This window comes from Lupinus angustifolius, unplaced genomic scaffold (assembly GCF_001865875.1).
Source record: "Lupinus angustifolius cultivar Tanjil unplaced genomic scaffold, LupAngTanjil_v1.0 Scaffold_40_10, whole genome shotgun sequence".
Taxonomy (NCBI): Eukaryota; Viridiplantae; Streptophyta; class Magnoliopsida; order Fabales; family Fabaceae; genus Lupinus; species Lupinus angustifolius.
In genome coordinates this window covers 29,459-43,498 of record NW_017721333.1, presented here as the reverse complement: position 1 = coordinate 43,498, position 14,040 = coordinate 29,459, and the positions used below count along the sequence as shown (strand labels likewise).

Below are 14,040 nucleotides of genomic sequence, written 5' to 3'. Positions count from 1 at the left end.
CCATGATGTACGTATTACAAATTCATGATTTGATTAATAAGAAGTATTCAGAAAAGAATTCTGTTTCGTTCAATTACATTTTAAGTATTAAGAAATTATTTGCGCAAATGTTTGAAAATGTGACGTCTTGAAAGAGATTAGATAAAATGAAAAAAAAAATGATTTGTAAGTGATATGTTACATAAAGGAAGAAAGAAATTTTTTTTACCCATTTTTCCAAGAGCTATAGTAATTATGAAATGATTTTCGGGGGCATTACGAAAACAACGTATAAGTATAGTTAACTAATACTACTATTTCCTGTAAAAAAAATTGTTTTTTCATATTCATCCATTGTTTTTTATGAACTATCATTAATATTACTCTATTAATTATCTCCTGTAATAAAATTATTGATTAATACTAAATGCATTATTAGTTGGTTGCGGGAAAACTCATCTAATGATGTCGTTTCATGCATGAAAGAGAATATGAAAACAAAATATGATAAAATATTGTTATATTATTTGTGAGTTTCTTTTATAACGATTAATTAAAGTTTTTTTCATTTTTCATTTTATTGTATTTCATTTCATTCTACTCATTTTAAATGAGTAAGTAAATATGACATTTCATTAAGGGTGAGGACGAACTACCCTATCCAAATGGTATGACCCAATCGTGATCAGGTCTGAATTGTATTTGGTTTTATTAGGTTTAGGGTCGAGTTTGAGTTAAAAAATTATACTTAGTCAATATTTAGGTCAGGTAGGGACAAACATGACCCGACCCTTCTCGTGGTCACTTACTCATCATATTTGTATGTGTCTCTATTCAACTGTTTACAAAGTAATTTGTCATGATATATACATGATTAACAATATATATATATATATATATATATCATTTTATATGTCAAATTAGATATCAATAATAATAAATAATAATAAGAAAATTTTATCTAAAATATGTATACATTATATTGAATCGAGTCTAAGGCTAAATCAAAGTTCAAAGGTTGACTCAATCGTTATTTATGGTCAAATTATCTTCGCATCTAGGATTAGATCCCAATTCAGAAAATGATCCGATTAATATTTAGGGTCTGACATAGAACAAACTTTTATCCGGCCAACCTGACGGCCACGCTCACCCGTACATTTCATTCACGAAAGTTTAAGTTTAGGTTTTTGTATGAAAAGTTGTGTCGACCATTATTTTTTACACACTAAATAGATAAACTCGGAATTCACAGTCTGTACGCAAGCATAATATTCAGTATCGATGACAATACGCCATTGAAGCTCTAATTTGAATTCAATCACATACCCTTTTCGTTTCTATTCTCAAAGTTTCGTTCTTTTCCCCCAAAACTTCAAATATCAGAAACGTCGCTATCTTAAAAAAATATTGGCTAATAAATATTATAGGTAGATATCATTCATTGTATATGTATGCCCTATTCGGTGTTTGATTTAGGTTTAACCAATGGAGAGCAACGATTTGGGGTGTATGAATCAGGTGGATTTTGTAGAAAGTTTATCTACAAGGGTTTCTAATTTTTCCCTTGACAACCAAATATCCAATTCCAATTATAACCTGGTAAAATTTCTTTACTTTACCCTATATGAATCCATGTTTATGTTTCTGTTTGATGAATTGGAAATTTCTTCAATTTTGAATTCTGAGATGTTTGTTGAATTTGACTTTGAATGGGTATCTTAAAAAACGTTATTTTTTATATTAAAAAAGTTTTTTTTTTGCATTTGCTATCATCTGATTATAATATTTTGCTTTAAGAAATAATATTAATTTATGGGTTTTTCTTTTTAAGACAAGGTGCTTGTTTGGTGCATATGCCTTGACCTTTTGTGCTTTGGTGCAATTGACAGGGTGATGAGTATAATGATTCTTTTTTCACTGCTAGCATTGAAGGGCATAGTATGAACTTATCCAAATTATATCCTGAATTACCCGAAGAAAATTTTGAAAAGAATGAAGAGGACGTGGAGTCTTTAGGTGATCTTCAGAAGCGTGGGAAGTACTTCTATTATGATACTCCACATGATGAAGATACTGGAGTTTGGATACCAGTGTCAGTTCCGCCTATGCTTGAAGATGATCACAGAGAGTGGGCCAGAGGTTTTCACTCGAATGGTGGGTATTTTCCGGATGATGACTTGGGATGGAATCAATACCTTGGAGAAGAAAGGGGATTGACTATGTGGGATGTGCTAGCAGAAATGCTATCTGTAGCCCGGGGAAAAGTGACTTCTCTGGCGTCAGGAGATATACATTCTTGTACCTTTAAGTGGGTATCGAGCCATTTACTTGAAGAAGCTTGGAAAGAGATGGCACAGACTCTGACGGAGGCAAACTTTAGTAATGTGAAGGAATTAATAGAAGCTGAGCCTCCAAACTGGTTGGCAGATAGTGCTGCTTTTTATTGTATGCTTTGTGGTGTGAGGTTTCATCCTATCATGTGCTCCCGGCATCACTGCCGGTTTTGTGGTGGAATATTTTGCGGTGAATGCTCCAAAGGACGGAGCTTGTTGCCATCAAAGTTCCTAGTTTCTGACCCCCAGAGAGTTTGCGATGTATGTTGTGTCAAACTTGAGTCTGTACAGCCTTATTTGATGGACCATGTAAGTAATGCGGCTCAGTTGCCAACCCATGACTTGACAGACCTTAGCACTCTGAGATCATGGATTAATTTTCCTTGGGCGCAGTCCTTGGAATATGAAATTTACAAGGCAACTAACGCCATCAAGGCTTATAATCAGGTACTATTTCAAATGTATTTATTTTTTTATGCCTTATTTTCCTGCAGAGGAAGAAACTACTCACGACTCATGCTTATTATGAGTTTGTGTCTATAATGAACTTTCTCCAATATTGATCTGAAGAACAAAGTTAGGAAAACAATTTAAAATATTTTTTTTACTTTGTTGAGGATTTTAAGTTTCTTCCATGTGTTTGTTCTAGAAAATAAAATCACACTGAACAAGTGTGTTTGATTAGAGAACTGGTGTTGTGTGACATGGTAAGGTTGATTAACCTGGTTATAGAGAAGGCCAGAGTTTTTTTAACTTCGTGACAATCAAAAGTTCATCAACTATATCGAAATTTGAAATGGAGAAAAATAAACTGTAGTATTTCACTTTGACAGAAAAATGAGAATGGGTTCCTTCCAAGGATTTCCCTTTTACACCTAAACAATAGCTCTTTTCTCACAAAATATGATTCCCTGAATGTCCTGTTATTCTTTCTTATTTAAATTCATTCTACTTTTTTTCTTCTGATATTCTAAACTACTATTATTCTTAACATCCCCTATTCAACTGCATCTGGCACTATCTCTACCCTCCCCATCCTAAAATGTAAAATACAAATCTAATTGTGTCACGGTGATTTCATATTTACTCATATGTTAGTCAGGTTGATTGAATGTGTATAGCTTGTGTTGACATCAGATTTAGCGTGCTCAATTTAAATGATGGGTAATTCTATCAACACCTAAAATATCATTGCTGACCGATGGTCCATCTGTCTGGGTATGAGCATTGATTCCTAAGTGTATATAGAATTGCCCTTAAATGATTGGTCCCTGAGCTAAGTGCCTTGGCTCAAGCATATACATAAGGTGATTTTATTTATTTATTTTAGAGTAAAAAATTCAGTACTTGGCAACACTACTAATGTCAGCATATCGTGGGACATGATCAATTTTCTATACAAAAATTGGGTTGACTTAAAAAATTACTTTGCAGATAGGATTTTTGAAGCCTGAGAAGTCAATTCCTGATATCATTCTAAGCCAAGCAAAAGGCCTGGCAATTATCACCGTGGCCAAAGTGGGAGTTGTCGTTACATACAATATTGGAACAGGACTTGTGGTTGCACGCAGGGATGATGGTTCATGGTCTCCACCATCTGCCATTTCCACATTTGGTATGGGGTGGGGAGCTCAGGTGAAGCAACTAATCTATAGCAGTTGTGATATGACCGTCTAACTAACAATGACTTTTCTTATGACTTATGAGTTATGACTATGGACTAAGGATCTTCATTTTAATAGTATACTGTTTACTCCGGAATTGTATGAAGCACTAAGCACAATTTTGTATTCCATGTATAGGCAGAGCATGTCTTAAGGTTTTACGGATACCCATATATTTCAAATATCTTCTGACGAGTTCACTTAATTTTGTTTCTCAAAATAGGCTGGAGGAGAGTTAACAGACTTCATTATTGTTCTGAGAACAAATGACGCTGTCAAAACTTTTAGTGGTAATGCCCATCTTTCACTTGGAGCTGGTTTGAGTGCTGCAGCTGGCATTCTTGGAAGGTCAGCTGAAGCTGATATTCGAGCAGGTGATGGTGGCTATGCTGCTTGTTATACTTACAGCTGCAGTAAAGGTATGTCTGTTATTTGTGATCATCTAGTGTAGTATATCATTTTTGGTAATAGTATGCAAGTATGCAACTTGTCTTTTTCTTTGTTCAACATACAAATTTTTAGTCTGGTAATGCAATATACTCTCTAATATTTACCTATAGGATTGTATATATTTTTTTTCATGACATTAACTATCAGTAAATGTATATTTGAAGTGGAGTATGTGTAAACTATAACAACACTTGATGAAAATTCTGGTAATAGAATATCATGTGAGCTTCAGCCAGATGAAAACGGCTATAAGATGAAATCATAGGTTTGATCAAATCACTACAATTTCACTGAAAAATTTAAAATGTAAGTATATTAACTATTTATATCATATGTTGTCATTACACGCGCTTACTGTTTTCCACTCTTGATAATGTGCAGTTAATATTTCACCTCTTAATTAAAACACTTAAATTAGCAGGGGTTTAAACAATTCTTGATATACTCAGAACATAAGTCTTATCTCATGCATTGGATATTTAAACCATTTTGTATTGCACAGAATGCTAATGATGTTATTTGTTTGGTGATGTTGGATGAATTACTGGCAGTGTTTGACCACAATATTACTTGCAGGTGCATTTGTTGGATGTTCACTTGAAGGCAGCATTGTCACTACACGGACACAAGAAAATTCGCGTTTCTATGGTAGTCAGTCTTTAACTGCAACGGATATACTTCTTGGCTCGTTGCCTAGGCCACCTGCTGCTGCCATTCTCTACCGTGCTCTTTCGGATTTGTATGTGAAGGTTGATGGTTAATTGAATGGTTCAACATTGAATTTCACTCTTTTCCTTTTTGGACATTGGCATTAAGGAAAATAGTTGACATGTTTGACTATTAATAATTTGTACAGCTTCTAAGTCACTCAGGTTGTAAAGGTTCCTTGCTGTGATTATTTGTCAATGTAAATATATATGCATTATTGTCATGGAATTATTTGATTATGTTCTGAAGCTCAAAAAACATAAATTTTATTGTTGGATTAAATTAACATTTGTGCAATTTCTTTTATAATTTGCCCATATCTTTCTTCAACGTAATCACATGACAAGAAAAAAGTGAATGACACCACGCAGTATTCCTTTTTGCCTACCAGCCTTAAGAAAGAAAATTGATCATCATGATCATTTGATAGCTGGATTTGAAATCAAAATATATACTGAGTCTGCCCAAGTCTACAAATTTGAGTAAACCAACTGTGATTGAAGTTTCTTACAAACAATGAGCTTGGATCTACAATGATTTTTTTTTTGGCATAACTAAGGATATTTTTCACGTACTAATATCTTTCGAGGTGAGTAATTATTCCTTCCTGCAAGTGTCTTAAGAATTAAACATTGACCTTTAGCTTAATATAATATTTGAAGATTTAGTAGAGTCTTACATTATTTGGTCAATGTCTCATTTGTGATTTATAACGGCTTTGTTTTCACTTTTTGAACCGAGTTTTTCAATCTCTAGGGTTTACCAATCACCACAAAACAATTATCGTAAGTTGTGTTATTATTTGCTTGTATTCACCAATGTTCATGTCCAATAGTTATTTTTCCACAACTGACCAAAACAATTATGGTATACAGATCTTGAAAAAGTGAAATGTCAACAAAACAAAAGGAGTTAAAAATCTTTCTCTTTCTCTTGAGAAGGTTCTTCACACATTCTTTCAAGGCAACATAAAAAGGGAACTGCATCAGTGCAAATATGGTCACAGGGAACAAGGCTGCAATATGCTCACAGGGAACATCCTTGAGGTCCAGTTGTTCTTTTCCAACTTAATATTGATCAAAACTGTTTCACTAAATGATAGCATTGTTTTGGCCATGGAGAAGAACAGCGTGGCAAAACCTGCCATTAGTTTCCTCCGGAGAGAGCTCCGAAAATCCCACATCTAACAGTGATGTGAGGATTGAGATGAACATAACCACCAAAGCCAATAAACTTGCGAGTGCAATAACATCCATGATTGTGAACACGGATTATTGGATCATGAAGAAATCTTGGGAGACCATAATCGTCGGTGTAGGCTGCGGCTAACACATCCACCACAGAGTATGACTGAGCAGTCTCCATTAGCAATCTTTCTATATGCTGCCAATGTGTGCACAACATGTAGAATTGAAATTAGATTCATGGTACTAGACTACTAGGTATCAATTCAACATGTGCAAATATATGCTTGTGGCATGGTCATTCTTATTTATGCTTAATGTGTAACTTTTCTTTCGCTATGTGCTCAAAAGTTTGAAGGCATATTTTTAAATGAGAGTAAGGTTATTCACACTTCTGATTGTGTATTCATATTCTTTATTATCTACTCATAATTATATAAATTATGATTAATCAATACATCAAAATGAAACACACTTCAAAACAATGCAACTCTTCTTGCAATTGAAGATCATGGCCAGGCTGGGACCCTCCATTTTATAATTGGTTTTTCAGAAGCCTTTTGTTCTTCTTGTAGTTCCACTTTTTCCTTTCCTTTAGGTTCATTTGTTTCCATGAATGGTCACTCTTTTCTAACAAGTAAACGAGTTCCTCTGCTAACTTTATGTATTTCCTTTTTCCTCCAAAGTTTATCAATCCCTTCCATTCTGATCATGAATAACACATAAAAGTGACGTGTAAAAAAAAGTGTCAAATAAATCAAACTAGAAATGTTATAATTTTTGTGTTTAAAGAACCGAAAAAACTGCAATCTTGTTTTAATTTTTACATGGTTAGATACGTATATATACACATGCTACATATATAAATAACTATTAATAGTAGCCGGCGTCAACATGGTGGAGGAATTTGGTTAAAGTTGGATTGCTCTTAGGTAATGGGTCTAACTGGTTGGAGGCCAATCTCTGGAAGGAAATTAGCAATGGTCTAAATACTAAATTTTGGCAGGATACTTGGTTTAGTCAGCAAAAGCTTAGAGATTCATTTTTGAGATTGTTCTTGCTTGCTTTGGAGTAGAATGCCATCGTAGCGAATTGTGGGCTCAAACAAATAAGGTGTGGTCTTGGAACAATCAATAGAGGAGACGTTTATTTGATTGAGAGGAGGATCCTCTGAGAAGTCTTTATCAATTGATTCATAACCATTCTTGCAAGACAAGTGTTGAGGATAGATGGAGATGAAACCTTGAAGGATCGGGTTGTTATGTGGTGAAAACTGCTTATTTGGCACAAGTGAACTCAGTTGCAATGGAGTCAGGTAATATTCTTCATTTATGTTGGATTAATTGTGCTCATTCAAAGGTGTGTTGCTTAATATGGAAAATTATGAGAGGAAAGGTAGCAACTAGAACTAAGCTTCATAAAAGAAATATTATTGGAGCAGATGATTTGAAGTGTGCTTCTTGTCTTTTATATGATGAACATATTGAGCACATGTTCTTATCGTATCTTTTTGTCACCAATGTTTGGAGAGGATTTTGCTCTTGGTTAAAATTAGTAGAGGGAAATCTTTATGGAGAATGTTGTGGTTTGCAGTTATGTGGTCCATATTATGAATATTTGAAATATGTTATTATATGAATTCTCACATTGTCTAGGATTAGAATAGACTAGAGTATCAATGTTATATATTGGACTCAAGTCCCTTGTTGTAAGGTGCACCAGATATAAACATCAAATAGAAACACCGCATTGGCACTTAGTCCCATGGGTGTATTAGAGTTTGTAATCCTTATTCTCTAATAATATCTTGGTAGCCGCTCAGCACTCTTGGGGATGTATGCATAATTGACCGAACCTCGTTACCAAATTCTCTTGTTTTTTCTCTACATTTATTATATGCCCTTTATTTACATGAACTGTTTCATTGCTCACTGGAATCATATTTTATCCCAAAGTCTCTCCATTTGGCATAGACACATCTTCAAAACTGTCTGTTTCAGTATGAAATTTTCATCAAACACTGCATCTCTACTCAACACCACTTTTTTGGAAATTGGATCCCAGAACTTGAACCCCTTCACACTTTTGGTATATCCAATGAAGATACACTTCTTTGACTTAGGATCAAGTTTAGATCGTTCATCACTAGGTACATGTATATAAGTAAGACAACCAAATATGTGTAACATATTATAATTTACTAGGCCACCTGTCCATACTTCTTCTACAACTTTACCATTCAATGAAGCCCGTGGTGATCTATTGATGACATAACATGCTATACTAAGAGCCTCTGTCCAAATCCTTTAGAAAGTCTAGCATTCAGCCTCCTACATCTGACCCTCTCTATAAGAGTTTTATTCATCCTCTGCAATACCATTCCACTGATGACTCTTCTTCACTGAAAAGTGCCTCTGAATGCCATGTTCATCACATAATTTCTGAAATTGTGAGTCTTTGTACTCGATATCATTGTTTGAACTTAGGTATTTGATTTTTCTATCAGTCTCGTTCTCTACCTATGCCTTCCAAACCTTGAACTTGGCAAATACTTCTAACTTATGCTTCAGAAAATATACCTAGACCTTGCGAGAAAATTCATCAATAGAGGTAACAAAATACCTAGAACCTCCTAGGGATGGTTCTTGAGTGGATCCCCATACATCAGTATGGATATAATTTAGAATACCTTGAGTCCTGTAACACCGTGAATTTTCTGTGTATGTTTTATTGATTATTTATTTTATCAACGATTAATTTTAGAAATTAATCGGTATGAATTTAGGCTAAACCATAGTTGAGTGTTAATCTTGTTTAGTGATTTTCTATTTTGTGATAAATGTTCCTAATTTTATGTGACGAAAGGTTTTTGAGCCGATGTCGGACTCAAATTCGCCCGAATTCGATCCAATAATGTGGTTTTAAATTCCGCAACTTGGAATCTAATTTCGATGGCGCCATTGAATTCAAAATATTATTTCGAGTCAAGATAGACATCAAGTTCGTTCAAAACGCATTTCTAAATATTTTTCACTCCGAATTCCGTGTTTCGAAGTTCTAACCGTAAACCAAAATAGGGAGATTTTTATTATCCGACCGAGTATTAGCCGAAAATACTCGGACATGGTTTAATCGAGAATATTTCTTCTAAAAAGTCACTTCATTTTCATGTAAGAGACTTTCTTGTTAAAGAAGCAAAAATATATATCCTCTTACACAAAATCCCTAAAATCGCTCACCTATTTCTTACACAAAATCCCTAAAATCACTCACCTATCTCTTACACAAACTATTTTTTGAAAAAACATTGACTTTTCCCCCAAATTAGATTTCTCTCTTTAAGGAGCCAAATCCTAACTAAGAGAATACCTTTTAATTTTCATACTCTTTCTTTACTTTGTATTTTCTAAAGAACTCTCAAGGTAGTTCTTCATGGTTCTTCATTTTGATTTCTTAATCTCTTAAGATCTAACCATAAGATATTTATGAAATTTTAGTATGATGTTTATATGTATGTTATGATCATTTTCAACAGTTGAAATGTTCTAATAATTTTCCTAACTCTTTATGTTTAAAACTCCAAATAAATATTTTCTTGAACTTAAAAAGTTATTTTGAAACTATCAACTCTTTGTGCTCATGGGGCTGTTTTTAATGTTTAGAAAATTTTTATGTTTGTTGGTATTTAAACATGGTTAAAGGTGATGGTTGTATATCAAAGGAACCTTTAAGGAGTTTGCCTAACAATGCAAAGTTTGGAATTTTCCACTTGTTTTTGGCTTGAAAAACCATAGCTTTGGACAAGTTTATAATAATATATTTTTAATGTTGAAGTTTGATTTTGTTTCAAAGGGGATGATTTTATTATTAAATGAACCTTTAAAGTGTTTAATGATAATTTGAAGGATCAAAACTTTCCTTAGCATTAGATCTAAATCATGACCTATATGTTTTTATGAAAAGTTTAGCTTCCAACTTTGAAATCCAAAATGTTTATGGATGAGTTTTGTGAAAAAGTGTGTTTTAAAATATTATGAGTAGAAGTTTGATTAGTAAATGATATTCTTTGAATTCCAAGTTCAAGTAATGATTTGAGATAAAAGATGACTTATAAAAGTCTTGACTTTTATAAACTTAAAGTGTTATGAAGTAATGGATGGTTGATTTGTTATTAGATGAACATTAATAAGGTAAGCTTACTTTAAAGTGGTAAGTGTAACTTAAGAAATGTTGATTTTAAGTATGAGATCAACACTATCAAGAAGATGTTCAAATAACCATGAAAACCTATTATGCAAAATATGGATCTACTTAAGATGACTTACTTTAAAGTGGTAAGATCAACTTGGGAGATATTGATTTAAAAAGTGTGGACTTGGATTAAGAAACTTACCTTAAAATGGTAAAGTATGGCTTAAAAAGTCTCCATGAAAATATAAACCTATGAGGTGAGAAAAGTGTAAACTTTATTAAAAATTTACCTTGGAAGACGTTGCAAATCAAGAACAAGACTTTCGAGGATAAAGGATGGTTCAAAAATATGAATCTTGGATCGGATGGATGAAATTCGTTGAGTTCATAAATGTATTAAAGTGTTAAAAATTATTTTTACTTTAGGGTTATCATGTAAAATTGATTCACAAATCACTAAATTGTTTTTGTGTGTTTAATTTTGAAGCTTTCGAAGTTGGACGATCAACCCACTCTCTCGTAAAGGAAATCAAGCACATGACAACCTAAGGTGAGGGAGAATACATCGTGACATAGTGGTTTCCAAATATGACACCCAAATCTCCTAAACTATCTCAAAAGTTTGGAGTTATATTTGTGTATTAAGAAAACCCGTACTTAATCAAATATTTGCGTGCATGGATTTTGTACGGATACTTTCTTAAGTTGTATGATTATGATAAATTAAAGTATAAAGTATTGTGGTAGTTATCCATGAAGGAAAACCACTCGAGAAATTAAAACGCATAGAGATAAAAAACAACAGAGAGTTTCGATCGGTAGCCCAAAAGGGCGAGGAAATAGTCCTGGTAACTGGACCACCTCAACGGGGCGAGCCAACCTCACCTGGGCGAGGGAGAAGCAGAGGATGAGGCCCCAATTTGGCGCCTGGGTGAGCAACCCCTCGCCTGGGCGAGCCAGCCTCGCTTGGGCGAGGGCCGGACAGCCAGTTGGGCCTGTTTTGGGCATTTTTGGCGCCCGAGCGACCGTACCTCGCCCGGGCAAGGACCACACAGGTATTTCGACCAATTTTTGATGGATTTGTCACTTGAGTGGCAGTCCCTCGCTTGGGCGAGAGTCAGGAAAAGAATTGAGTCTGTTTTGATGAGTTTGTCGCTTAAGCGACAGTCTCTCACTTGAGCGAGAGACAAATAGTATCTTTGACTGTTTCTGATTGTTTGATTGCTTAGGAAATAGCCCTAGCTTGGGTGTGAAGTATATTTACACTTGGGAAAGACCGTACTCAGATGATTGAGTCTGGTGCCCAAATCAACAAATTTATACAAGTACCTTTGTTCTTGCGCCTTTTTTGGGCAAGGTTTCCAACTGTGATGTCGTGATTAGGGCAATGCCCAAAAATGATTATATGATACCATGCAACGATGTCATCTAACCGTAAGAGGCTTGGCCATATGGTCGTCCAGGATATTCAACAATGTTTCGTAGTGGTAAGGATGTTATTCCTCTATTACGTGATGACGTAAGATCGGGTCCCATAAGAACCATTCATTTGAGAGATGTCTTAGGTTGGGCCGATCATGTAAAATAATGATTAAAATATTTAATTGGCTAACCTCGGTTAGTGTTCATACTCATTATGGATAATGAAATAGTGGGGAGGAAATTTACTGAAGACGAACGAGCCCCGAGATGTTGAGAGGGACGGCGATGGCGGTGGTTCGTCAGCAAAGTCTTGAGAGAGAGTCTAGGTGAGATGAGTCCCTTATATTCCAGGATGAGGTATTCTGTTGGATCAGATAGTCCTCACAGCGCAAACTAGACAATCTTTGACAACCCCTCTTTGCAATCAGGATCAATGAGAGGGATACCCATAAAGTGTTTGATACGACACCGTCCTGAAATGGACAGTTCTTTGGAATAAATCGATCATATATCCTTTCGAGGAATAGTTTGGTGCCTTCAAATCAGCTTGTTATGAGACCTACACTCTATGTTATTTCTGAATAGTTTATTGGGAGGATATTAGTGTAAGGATGGTTGAAATAAACATAACATTCATACATTGAGCTCGTGGATATTAATCCTCATGGTTTGAGTTGTAACGTTATTCATCATTTGTATTTATGTATGGGATATATATATTGTGTATATTATGTGTGTCTATCTAGATGTAATATTCTATGAAATTCCATGCCGTCAATGAGTAATATTCTATGAAATTCCATGCCGTCAATGAGTAATATTCATTAGATGTCTTACTCCATTTTCTTTCTGTTTGTCTTCTATTCACATTTTGTTTAGATGGATCGTTTTGCTAGGATTCGGAGTTACCGCTTCTCGATTTCACAGAAGGGGGCATGGAGGATTGAGGGAGATCGTTACACCTACACAAGCCCTTGTGCCTTAAGCTAAAGATGGTATGTGATGGATCTTCCATGCGTTTTTTGTACCATCATGAGGAGTTGGAGGCTTCCTTTACCTTGCCTGCTCGGAGGTTGGCACCTGCTGTACCGTCGACTCAGTCTGTGACCCCTTAGGGACCAGATGTTGCAGGGCCTTCCAGGAGGCGACAGACTTGGAACGACGTGATCAGTTCTCCAGTATGGACGAGAGCCGCTCAACGGATGATGCCAGACCTCCAGGCGGATGCAAGGGTGGTGACTCTATCGCAACATTCGTTCTATGATCCAGAGGAGGAGATGGCGATGAAGGAAGATGAACCAGCAGCTGAAGAGGATGACTGTATGGAGTTGATCAACATCGAGGACTCCATTGAGGTTGTCAACCTCTCCTCTGACTCTGAGATGGAGGAGGACCCAAGCAAGTGTTCCAGCACACCAGTAGATGCTAGGGATAGCCGCTAGGAGCTATTTTCATTTCTATTTTGCTTTTTGATTAGGGTACATATGTAGGGTATTTATTTTGTGAGTACTTTTATTTGGGCGACAATTAGGATTCAACCTTGTATTTCGTACCAACATTTTTTGATATTCTAACGAAGTAATATTCGAAGTTATATTGAGTTATTTTTTGTTACCATTAGGTAATGGTTTTTAATTTTCCACATTGTGTGTTACTTAAAGTGATGTTCCAAAAATGAAACGAATATAAGAAAATAAATTTTATATGGATTCATTATTCAAAAAAAAAATTGACCCATTTTTGAGAAAGAGTTTTGGAGTAATTTTCGGGACGTTACAAGTCATGTGTTGGCCAGCCTTGAAACTAACTCGTGCCTGTTTCCCAAGCACACAATACTTGCACAAATCTAGCTTGCATTTGCTGACTCCCCTCAACAGTCCTCTTTTGCATAGTTCTGTCATGTCACACACACTAATATGACCCAAACGCATGTCCCATAATTTTGTAGCACCATGGTCTGAATCTACTGAAATCTCTTCAACTACTCCAGCAACTCCATACACAACTTTTCTCCTTAACAACTTGCAAGTGTTCCCAACAGTCCTAGTAGCAATCAATATACCATCAACATAAAGTAGCAGAAAAATTAAAAAAACATCAACAAGG

At 35.1% G+C, this 14,040-nt stretch overlaps 1 protein-coding gene across 1 annotated transcript; it reads left to right on the top strand.

Moving 5' to 3' along the window:
• Positions 1–1,185: 1,185 nt before the first annotated feature.
• LOC109338747 lies at positions 1,186–12,890 on the top strand. The gene is made up of 6 exons (XM_019576054.1): positions 1,186–1,581; positions 1,872–2,762; positions 3,750–3,950; positions 4,203–4,398; positions 5,006–5,356; positions 12,876–12,890. Exons 1-5 carry the CDS (start codon positions 1,468–1,470, stop codon positions 5,188–5,190), a joined length of 1,587 nt encoding a protein of 528 aa, XP_019431599.1. The 5' UTR covers positions 1,186–1,467; the 3' UTR covers positions 5,191–5,356; positions 12,876–12,890.
• The last annotated feature ends 1,150 nt before the right edge of the window (positions 12,891–14,040 follow it).

What these genes read in the sequence shown, in the direction of transcription:
- LOC109338747 (XM_019576054.1), top strand. Translation starts at nt 1,468, where the DNA reads ATGGAGAGCAACGATTTGGGGTGTATGAATCAGGTGGATTTTGTAGAA. An exon ending in CCATCAAGGCTTATAATCAG is followed by an intron (nt 2,763 to 3,749) that starts GTACTATTTCAA and finishes ATTACTTTGCAG; the next exon opens with ATAGGATTTTTGAAGCCTGA. An exon ending in TACTTACAGCTGCAGTAAAG is followed by an intron (nt 4,399 to 5,005) that starts GTATGTCTGTTA and finishes TATTACTTGCAG; the next exon opens with GTGCATTTGTTGGATGTTCA.